We start from the raw sequence: 11,588 nt of genomic DNA, 5'->3' as shown, positions 1-11,588 counted from the left end.
AGTGTGAACTGACACATGGCACCTTGTTTCATTGAAAGTCACAGAGTCCGTTCAAAACTGACTGCATTTCAACTTGTAATGAATGCGCATTACTTAACAAGAATAAGTAAGGGTGACAGGACAAATTATCACAATTCTGAATCGGTGCCGTTGAAATGATCATGATCTGGAAGCAAGAGTTGGTTTTTTTCTGCATTTGAACATGGCAGTGCAGCATAATATACTTGGAAATCATCAGGGATAATTTTCCTTTTTCAAGGAATCTAAGATCTTTATTCTTTGCTTCTGATATTGGCAGTTTAGATTTGTAGCATAACACACACACCCCTACACACTCCAATCATCTTCCATTGGTTCACTGGATGTTTATTTCCAGGAAGTTGTGCCTGGGTTATCAGTAGTCTGGGGATAATCTCTAAGCACCTGAATCCATCTTATCTTCAACCAGTTCTCTCTTTTACTTGGACGTTGCACCTTTCATATCAGGACAATATTTCTTTGCATATGACTGTGACATGAAGTCTAGGTATGGTTTATCAATGCCACTGTGATGGAGGGATGTACTATGTGGCGAATGGGATACATATCACGAATATAGGGAACGAATATGAATATTTATTCATGAATACGATAACAAGTCAGCAGTTGATGTATCATTTATTGTATTCAGTGAAACAATAACAAAATCAAGTATTTGTCATGGTTTGACCATGTTGACAGTGTTAATTATTATTATAATATAATACATTTATATACCGCACTTATCCTGGTAGTATCTGCTCAAATGTGACAATGACCAGTGACCACATTACTGTCAAATGAAATACTACGTATATATGAGAGTTGTCTTTTTTAAGAAATCTATAACTGACTTACAAGTTCAAGTACAAAAACGCTTTATAAAATCGTAAATATTTGATTCTAGTGACAGCTAATAACAATTCAGTTCATGACGGGATACAGTTCGATTCTCTGAATGATGTTAAACCATCTGTTTAAGACATGATTAGCAAATCTGTCTGAAATCAAAACTGATGGTAAGCTGTAGTCTTATGAAAGAATCAAGTGTTCTTTTACTTCTTTTGAATAGAATATGTCAACACATTTTGTTTGTTGCTTAACGCCGCACTCCAGCTATATGACGGCGGTCTGTAAATAATCGAGTCTGGGCCAGACAATCTAGGCATTGACATCAGGAGCATCGATCCACGCATTTGGGATATGATGACATGCATCAACCAAGTCAGCGAGCCTCACCGCTCGATCCCGTTAGTCGCCTCTTACGACACGCATAGTCGCCATTTACGACAAGCATGGGTTGCTGAAGACCAATTCTACCCCGGATCTTCACGGGTCTATATGTCAACACAAGTCGATAAATGTGACAAAACTCGGAGTCTGCACGATGTTCTTTTAGTTCAGTATTCTGACCGTCATGTCATTGCGGGGCACGGGTGGCTCAGTCGCCGCGATTCGCTGTGCGGAGTTGCGTCCCTTTGGTACACCAAAAACCTATGATTGTGGGTCTGAATCCCGGTTCGCCCCGATTATGTTTCTAGGTTTGTCAGCTCCATACCCATGCTCGTGGGTTTCATGGAAGTGTTAAACGTCTTAGACCTGCATCACTTCGGGCTTTCCTCCCACATTAAGCTGACACGCCCTGAGATAACTTGAAGACTGTTAAAAGCGGCGCTAAACACAACTCACTCATGTCATTGCACTGATGGAATAAAATGTAAGTGTTTTCAAGGAAAATATAGTTACAAATAGATTTGAACAATTAAACCTAACACTAATGCTAATATTATTTGACCAATGTGTTTTCAGGAAAGCAATATCTCCAAGGACATTTGTTGGATCTCTGGATAATATATGTGTTTTTCAAACCAAAAGTGATTTCATTCAACCAGAAAAGTGATGTCTTACTTACTTTTCATGTTAATGTCGTTGGAGGTACAGGACTTTCTGTTTTACAGTAATACTGTGTTTGACATGTTTTTACCAAGTCTTAAGTGATATCATTCAATCAAAATATGTATAACATTCTTATTAATGTCATAGGGTGTTCTGGTGAAAACTTATACTGCATCTTGCATGTGTTCCCTTACCAGACATGTCATACGACTTGAAGTGATGTCATTACAGTAGACATGCCTTGTGCATGTTTTAGATAGTTCCCCGTTTTAGAAGACATGCAGCAGGCAAATTTGGAAAAAAACCATTTTGTTTGATTTTGATATTTTTAAATCTTATTTTCAGACTGTCAGAGGTACTTTAATCAGTCACTGCAACAATGAAAATTAAGCATTAAAGACTCTTCCTTGTTGTCATATTTATTGGTCCTGATGTCAGGGAATTATGTGTCACCTTGACCAAACCATCAGTTAAGTTAGTTATGACTATAAACGAAAGTGGGAAATATCTATTCCCATTTGTGAATTTGTTTTGACATTTGCTGGAGACCTGAGGCGAAGTATCCTCATCTGAACAGGTCCATATCCTTGATGTATTTCACTAAATGGAAGTTAATTGTATCACACTGGGATGGAATGATTTCTGGGGACTTCTAGAAATGGTTGTGTGGTGCTGCTTCTGCAAGTCCTTTACCTGCAAACACTTTCCCTGTTGTCAGTAGAGGTTTTAGTGTAGAAGGTATCATTAGTTGAACTGGGGCGATCGGGTAGCCCAGTGATGGACGCCGAAGACCCAGATTCGAATCCCGATATGGTTACAATATGTGAAACACATCTCTGGTACCCCTGCCATGATATTGCTGGAATATTGCTGAACACGGCGTAAAGCTCATCTTCCCGAGGCGAGAGAGTGAACTGACTTTAAAAATCCAGTTTCCACCCTTGCCGAGCTATGCTCAATTTCCTGGGCTCGATCGTACCACCACCAGTGGCTATTACAAGTTATATTCCTTCTATGCCTCTCCTATGGACCAATCAGATTCCCCCTCTCGTATCACTTGCGTTTGCTTCAAACAAAACGGTGGCGCCCAGTTAAGACGATCTGATATTGTGATAAAACGAGTCTTACATCGCGAAGTGCATCAAATCACGTGAGCACCTTGATTAAAAACATGAAACGATTTAGAATATATCTGTTGAGTTAGCGGTGCACATGCTTTGCAAATCCTCCAATCGACCGAAATCTACATGACAGTTTGCGAACCGGTTTTCGATTTCGGAGCGCGATTTTGATTGGACCATGCATAGACTCGTTAGTCCAGCCAAAATGTAACTCCATGATACCAGCCTAGTTCGGCAAGGGTGGAAACTGGACTCTTATAGTCAGTTAACTCCCTTGCCTCGGGAAGATGCGTAAAGCCATACTCACTTGCTCATTAGCTGAGCTTGTTTCTGACTCATGGTTTCCTTGGTAATACTTGACACTGAAATTATTGCCATTTCTGTTTGTGTTGAAGGTATTATCATGATGTTGATTTTAGATCTTAAAATTCATATTTGTCCAATTTGTTCCTGATTACTTCTTGATACAGAAAATCAGGGAATTCTGATTGTGGTTTTTACGTGCAGCATACTTTGTCAACATTTTGAGGTTGTTATCGGATCATTGTATTGTCATTGTACCTTCTGTATCATGTCGTGTGACCTTGTGCACCAGCGACTTGTCCGTTCTATTAGCTATAGTGACTCTGTCATTGATATTGATTGTTAATTTGAATACACGTTTTTGATCATACCAACCTGTTGTGTCTTTTATTTTTTGCTTTTCATGCATTATTTCAGTTGGTAAGATTCAATCTCTTTTTTACATCGTAACAGCTAACACTATTTAGTTAAAGACTTAAAGTTATCGAGCTTATGTCATTATGTCTCCCCCAGAATGGAGGGAGACATATTGTTTTTGGCACGGTTCCCGTCGGCGTCGGCGTTGGCGTCGGCGTCGGTGTTCCCACCGTTTCCGGACCATAACTCAGAAACCGTTTAATATTTTTTCGCGAAACTTTGTATACACATTAACCCAGCACTGAAGTGGTGCCTTTTGCTATTTAGAGATTTTTGACATTTTTATTTCTTCTCGTTTCCATGGAGATAAGTTGAACATAGACTCTGAATGGGGGTAAGCTTGGTTTCCGGACCATAACTCGGAAACCGTTTAATATTTTTTCGCGAAACTTTGTATACACATTAACCCAGCACTGAAGTGGTGCCTTTTGCTATTTAGAGATTTTTGACATTTTTATTTTTTCTCGTTTCCATGGAGATAAGTTGAACATAGACTCTGAATGGGGGTAAGCTTGGTTTCCGGACCATAACTCGGAAACCGTTTAATATTTTTTCGCGAAACTTTGTATACACATTAACCCAGCACTGAAGTGGTGCCTTTTGCTATTTAGAGATTTTTGACATTTTTATTTTTTCTCGTTTCCATGGAGATAAGTTGAACATAGACTCTGAATGGGGGTAAGCTTGGTTTCCGGACCATAACTCGGAAACCGTTTAATATTTTTTCGCGAAACTTTGTATACACATTAACCCAGCACTGAAGTGGTGGCTTTTGCTATTTAGAGATTTTTGACATTTTTATTTTTTCTCGTTTCCATGGAGATAAGTTGAACATAGACTCTGAATGGGGGTAAGCTTTGTTTCCTGACCATAACTCAGAAACCGTTTAATATTTTTTCGCGAAACTTTGTATACACATTAACCCAGCACTGAAGTGGTGCCCATTAGTTGTTTGAAATTTCTAGGAGTTCTATTTTTGTCCCTGTTTTTTAGTAATGGAGGGTGGGAATGAAGAGATGGGGTTTAACGTGAAGTAAACGAATGAATGGGGGTTAGGGGAGTGGGGGGAGACATATGTTTTTACGAGTAAAAACACTTTCTAGTTGCATGCTTGTCTGATGTTGTCTCCCCGGAGACCTATTATGGTACCGTGGGTCTGACCTAGCTAATGGTGTGCTGGTTTTTTAGGAGATTTAGTCAGCCAGAACACAAATGACTTTATGTACAAGAACGATATCTGGGTTGATGGTTAAGATATTATTTCTGATGACTACCTGCATGACATGCATCTCATCTCAAGTTGTTAACTGACACCAATTCTTCACATGATATTGTACTATTGTGCTCTGAGTCTTATGCGGTTAAATCTTAGTAACTATCTACCAATGAAATTTATTATTTAGGTTATAAACACTTATTCAAGTTTATCCATAAAGTCTTTATTTCTATATTTTTTTTATATATGTTCAATATATATAGTTACATCTTGTTATTATGTAAAATGTGAAATCAATATAATTTAATGTTTTGATGTTCAGTACATGTGTCGTTGTTATTACCAAATACCCTATAAAGTAATCATGGTAATGTGCTGAAAGTGGCATAACCATACGTAAAGATGTCCCCTGTCACCATCGAGCTCATCCGGATCAAGATTGTTTAGGTAAGAGAACTGTAAACAATTCCAGGAATATGAGGTCTGACGACCTGCGAAAAAAACATTATGATATAGGTGATGGCAGATTTACTGTAAATAGCTCAAGGCAATCTTTTAAACGATATAGACGGAAGGTATGTCTTGGAGATTGGTTCTTGTTCACACCAATCTTGTCATCTGCATTTGTCCAAGAGCTGCGAATCCAGTTTTAGATATGGTCGCCTTTGCAGCCACAATATTAACGCTATTTATGGCCGTTATTGTTCAAAATGTAAAGAAATTCGATGCCAGTGCAGCTGGTAGTGGGTCTCGGGATACAGGTTCCATTTTCTTTGTGATATTATATAATAATATTATATATTGTGATTGTTTATGTTTTTACTTTGACCTGATCTTTGCACTTCGACCAATATGGCCGCCAATAAGGAAGACTTTTGGTCTGTAAGCGTGAATGTTAATGTCACTTATTTTCGGAAACAGTCAAGTTTTCTACCTGAACAATATATACATACAGAAGGGGGAAATTAACGTGGTAAGGATAGTCCTGTACGGAGGCGTCGCAGTTTGGCATACAGGGTTGCACCCAATAGGCGTGCAAGAAACCTATGATCGTGGGTTTGAATCCCAGTTCGTCCTGAATATCTTTGTAGGTTTGTCCACACCATACTCGTGCTCGCGGGTTTCATAGGAGTGATAAACATCACTTCCCTCCCACATCAAGCTGACGTGTGGTGATGTAACTGAAATACTCTTCAAAGCATCGGTAAACCGAATTCACATCTCATCTGAATTTTAATGCCTCGATTATTTCAACAGAACCCCTACAAACAAACGCGAGGTCTTTGCAAGTTTCTGGATCTTGACATGGATGAAGAAGCTATAGGCGACTTGGTGGAGGCGACCTGTGACACCAGCAAAATGCAGCCAGCTAAACGCGTAAAGACGGAGGCCCACTGTGACGGCATGCCCCTCACGTCAGACATGTACGACACCGAGGGTGAGTTACTGATTTAATAATGACATACGCCGCCCCAGCAAGTCTTCTCCTGGCGTACTCACCATGTTTTCCAAAGAGGATTAAACCCTTTCGGCATCAGTGTTCAATGCAAAGGATCGATTACACAAGCTAGGCTGATTTCCGCCCAAAGTCCTTAAACCAAAGGCCCAGACATCTCGATAACATATTAAAATTAACCATGCTTTATGTTACATCACCTGCACATTCGTATTAACACGACCAAGAAACTGACTAAAGTTTCGCGCAAAGTTTAATAATAATAAAGTTGATTCATCAAGAAGATTGAAATAGAAATCTGAAATACTGAGAGTAACGAAAATCTATCCACTGGACTGTATGACAACTTTCCAATAGTCAACATTCCCTTTATGACGAACAATATGCCATCAGCTTCAGACTTTGGTGTCAACGTTTCACAACTTTCGAGGTTCAATCGAGCATGCTCTTTCTTCAAACACTTCAAAAATACGTTAAAAGATCGCACTTGTTGTTCCCCTCTCTGGCGCTCGGCATTAGGGGCTAAAACAAGGACTGGTCGGCTCGGAGTCGGAGTATATTGTTTCTGAGTGGGGTATTCATGTTAAACTGCCGCAGGGTATCTCAGTCCGTGGGCTAGCACTATAAATCGGCATGAGTCCGGACTAGTACAAGCAGCCACACACACACGCGCATACACGTCGCTATATAAGTGCAATAATCTAGGACGCGACGTTAAACCCCATTTCACCTCACCTCAATGACTTCAATAGGCGACTTCTGTTTAAGAGTTGTTTGATCAGTGTTACAACATTCAAGACCTGGGTGACGCTTTCATTATGTCTCATGGTTGAGCACACTTTCAAATTTGATGCGTCAGTGAGAAAACTGATGTCCAATGCAAGTCCCTTTTTTAAGGGAAACAGTTGATTGGCCTTTGCATGTGCTTGTAACATGTGCCATTGGTTGGGGAAGATAAGCCAATCCTTTCGCGAACACCTGGTATCATCCCCATTTGATAGTGATTCATATACACAGTCATGCTTATGGTAATGTCGGAATTGCACATTGTACAATATTTCTTATGATTATGGATTGTGGATTATTGTCGCTTTTGTTCAGATACTAATATACATAGTAGAGTGTAAGGCGTAATTGATAACGTCCCAATGGCAAATCCGGGTCTCTAAAAACTTGTAGTCAGAGCCCTTTGAAATGGGGATTGGGTTGTCTGGGCCTGCCAGGTTGCGTGTCATCGTACCCTACAGATATCAATACCATACCATCACTGGATGGTGAGGTGAGGTGAAATGGGGTATAACGTCGCGTCCAAGATTATTGCACTTATATAGCGACGTGCATGTACGTGTGTGTGTTTGTGTGGCTGCTTGTACTAGTCCGTATTGATGCCGATTTATAGTGCTAGCTCACTGAGATACCATGCCGCAGTTTAACATGAATACCCCACTCAGACACAGTATACTGACTCCGAGCCGACCGGTCCTTGTTTTAGCCCCCTAATGCCGAGCGCCAGACAGGGTACACTGGTTGGCCTTACCCAGATGGGGTATAAACAGGCGGCTCTGTTATGGCTGCAATATTGCTGTGGAGACAAACAAGAAACAGAATTAAGAATGTTGATTCAGTCATATGTGTGCTACTGACGATGCGTCCTTGCTGATTCATTGTTCATGCTTTGTAGGTCAGGTAGGAGAATGGAAGAACTGGCTCACAGTGACACAAGACGAAGAATTTGACGACGCAATAAGAGGGCATTTGGATGGAACGGGGCTTGAACTTAGATGTTCTCTGTGATAATGTCAAACGTAGGATACCGGGTTCCAGTTGGTCTCCAGTAACCAATGCTGATCATTAAAGGCGACCAAATGGACGAGGTCATTGAGTGTTACAATACCAGAAGGCTTGGACATTGCTCATAATATCAATCACGTTTTCGTCTTCTGCTGGAAACTGTGTCAACCTGAACTGAAACTAGTTTCATCAGTGTGTGCAATGCATCCATACAGCTCCTCTAATATTGTGTATAAACACTTGGATTTTAAATGTTTTAGCTTAAAATATATTTTGTATTTTTCTTTTGAAATGCAAAAGTTTATAAGATTTGACATCTATGCATCTATCGGTAACACACACGTTTATGTAAACACATAAACACGTGTATATTGCTGCCAATGCATTCTGTTGCATAATGTTTACAATTCATTCGATATTAACACTATTGTGTACTTTCCACGATATTTACACCCTATTTACACAACATACCCTGTTTATCACATCCAACCAAACATGGTCTTTTCTGATTATTAACATTATTTAGCTGTTTCCAATATTTTCAAACAATGACAACATTCCTTATCAAAACTGAAATTGCAACCATTATCGACAAGAAGTCTAATGCAAACCAGGCACTGGAACGGGTTTGTTTCACGTACCATTTCGCCAAATCTGTTTTCCAAAATGAAGGGACTAATTCAATTTAGCTCTGTGGTCCAAACATTTTTTAACATTATTATGCTGATTAATGTGCCTGGATGATGAAGCTCTGCACCACGCTGTGTTTGTATCAAGCTGTTTGACTTTATACACCAATACCGATGTGATTGAATCATCTTTCTTATGATCTGTATGCATAGTGGCTGAGGTAGCTCCACAGTTGTGTTTGAAATAAAAATGTAATTTCTACTTTCCATAACTTAGATCGAGTTTGATCTGTCTCTGTGTAAAACGTACAATAACTAATGAGTTACCGTTAAATATAATAAATAGCTGCAACCTGATTGGACGCAGCAGTGACCCTAAAGATCCGAAAATGGCAATGTAAAAAATATCATTTGCTTAAAGTTAAATCTATAGATTGGCACGTACATAGTGGAGCGTTTTAATCACTTAATTAATACTGATGCCCAGAAGTCGTCAGTCTGTGTTCAAGAATGGGAGTTACGATCACCTGAGCGCGAAGGTCGCTTTGTGGAACGGACCCCAGGACTTTTGAAACTAGCATGAACATTTGTCTGTTACTGTCATAATTTTCCCTTTAATTAAAATGTTAGTAAATGGCCACTGAAATTGAATCCGCACAATACATTGATATTGCGCATGGGTGCAGCCATCATAACGTTAAAGGACAGCATTGTCTCTACAGCAACATAACAATTATCATCACGTCCACGTGCTGTGCATGTGTGGGAATGGCTGTTATTCACAATGGAAGCACGTCAATTATCATCAAGTTAGTATTGACGCCGACGCCATTAAACCGTTACTATATTAACATCGGTAAACGCCGCCGTTGGACAGTCGACTTTTGTCGATATAGATATTGCGAATCAGACCTGTTTCTCTCACAAGGGTCGAGATGATATTTGTGGTCATTTGCGTCGGTTGTCTTGCCGTCTACACCTATTATGGTGGGTTCCGACGAAGAAAGTCTGCACCGAAGCTGTTCTATGGTGATTCCAAACTCCACGAGTACGTTATAAATAAAGTACCACGGCTGAAAGAACCTTACACCCCGCCGTGGGGACTCGGCAATAGACATGTACATACAATTATCTGTTGTCTGGAGTTCTCGCCTCTGAACTACAAGAGAGAAAACGTACATTTACCGGACGGTGGTCTCGTTTCTCTTGACTGGTTGGACAACGAGGCGTGTCTGACGGACACAAGTCCCGTGTTGGTCGTAATTCCAGGGGTGGGGGGAGGGAAGGGGGGTATTAGCAATGTGTGCAAGATGGCGGCCGGGAGATTCAGAGTTGCAGTGTTCAACAGGCGCGGTCATTGTGGTTCCTTACTCACAACACCGCGTCTCCAGTGCTTTGGGGAAACAAGTGACTTTCGATACTGTGTGGAGCATATTCACCGGAAGTTCCCTAAGGCTGCTATGGCTGGCGTTGCTTACTCCGCAGGAACGGCTATACTGAGTAGGTATTTGGGTGAGTACGCTGGGAGGTCGTACATCGGCCCCTCTGTATTCATAGGGTCGGGATTCGATCTACCTGAATTTGAGGCCATGATCACCGTATATGAGAAATTTATAGTATATATGCTAAAAACCTCTTTGGTTAAACCGAACGAACATATTCTGAAGCCAGTTGTGGACATCCAAGCTGTTTACAATTCAAAGTCTATAGAGGAATTTGAGGGTCACCTCTACTTCAAGATGCATGGGTTCAAGGACGCTGATGACATGTGGCTGCACAACGACCCAATGGCTAACGTTGATTCAGTTGTCTCCCCTGTGTTGTGTATCAACAGTCTGGACGATCCGATCTGTGTTGCTGGCAACATACCCTATGATCATTTCCAGCGGCCTAACTGGATGTTGGTGACGACAGAGAAAGGTGGTCACTGTGGATTCATAGAGAACTACAAGCTTGAATCCTGGGCAGGGAAACTGGCTGTGGACTACATCGATGCAGTGTTGGAGTATCAAGACGCAAGAGAGGAGGACATTACACCTAAATGTTGAGATATCGTGTGACAAAACTTTCTGATATAATCACAAATACATTTTAGTGATTGTCTATGTTGATTGGTCAGTTGATGAAGCCACAGTGCTTAATTGTTAAAACATACACTTTGACGTCATCCATTGTTCATGTCGTAACAAATTGATAATATTACGTCATCTGAGCAATTTGCTGGCTTCAGTTAAGATTTTCTCAGTAACCTTGACATTTGATACGATTTACCTTCATTTTCTTTTTTAAACTGATACTGAGTTATTCGGAATTACAGATTACCTGTCCATGCTGTAACTCGCCATAAACTTCTAGGAATCATTCACTCAGGACAGATGATGTATAATTCCTCATTGTTGATTCTCAAATTATGTTACACCCATCGCCCATCGTTGAACTGCGGAGATATTAAATCCCTGAGTTTCATGATAATGTTTCTTTTGTGTTTCTTTCTTTGTAAGCAGAAGGATCTCTGCACTTGTACATTTATCATTTTTAGTTTCAATAACATCAGTAAACGCACTATCGTGTCGCTGAATTGTCTGGTCTACTATCTCTGGACTGACTGGTCCAGACTCGATTGTTTACAGGCCACCCTAGTGTAGCGGGCGTACTTCTATAGAGCGTAAGTTAACAAAAACTTCCTTTTTTACTGGACATTGGACAAGGATCTGTTTCGGCAGATAATCGACACTGATTAT

At 40.4% G+C, this 11,588-nt stretch overlaps 2 protein-coding genes across 2 annotated transcripts in view; both read left to right on the top strand.

Annotated features, from left to right (window-relative positions):
• Positions 1–9,123, top strand: part of LOC124116430 (sulfotransferase 4A1-like) — a 28,384-nt gene extending 19,261 nt beyond the window's left edge. Inside the window, exons 5-6 of the mRNA XM_046477760.2 lie at positions 6,229–6,409; positions 8,109–9,123. Coding sequence (XP_046333716.1) covers positions 6,229–6,409; positions 8,109–8,221 — 294 coding nt within the window. The 3' untranslated portion in view covers positions 8,222–9,123. The remainder of the gene's footprint in view (positions 1–6,228; positions 6,410–8,108) is intronic.
• A 111-nt stretch (positions 9,124–9,234) lies between these two features.
• Positions 9,235–11,307, top strand: LOC124116429 (phospholipase ABHD3-like). The gene has a single exon (XM_046477759.2). It carries the CDS (start codon positions 9,783–9,785, stop codon positions 10,893–10,895), a length of 1,113 nt encoding a protein of 370 aa, XP_046333715.2. The 5' UTR covers positions 9,235–9,782; the 3' UTR covers positions 10,896–11,307.
• Positions 11,308–11,588: the final 281 nt, after the last annotated feature.

Source organism: Haliotis rufescens, unplaced genomic scaffold (assembly GCF_023055435.1).
Source record: "Haliotis rufescens isolate VD_foot unplaced genomic scaffold, xgHalRufe1.0.p SCAF_21, whole genome shotgun sequence".
NCBI lineage: Eukaryota > Metazoa > Mollusca > Gastropoda > Lepetellida > Haliotidae > Haliotis > Haliotis rufescens.
Note: the sequence above shows the minus strand (reverse complement) of the source record. Positions and strands in the feature narration are given on the sequence as shown.

Bases quoted from the DNA above. Each gene is read 5' to 3' on its own strand.
- LOC124116429 (XM_046477759.2), top strand. From the start codon at position 9,783: ATGATATTTGTGGTCATTTGCGTCGGTTGTCTTGCCGTCTACACCTAT.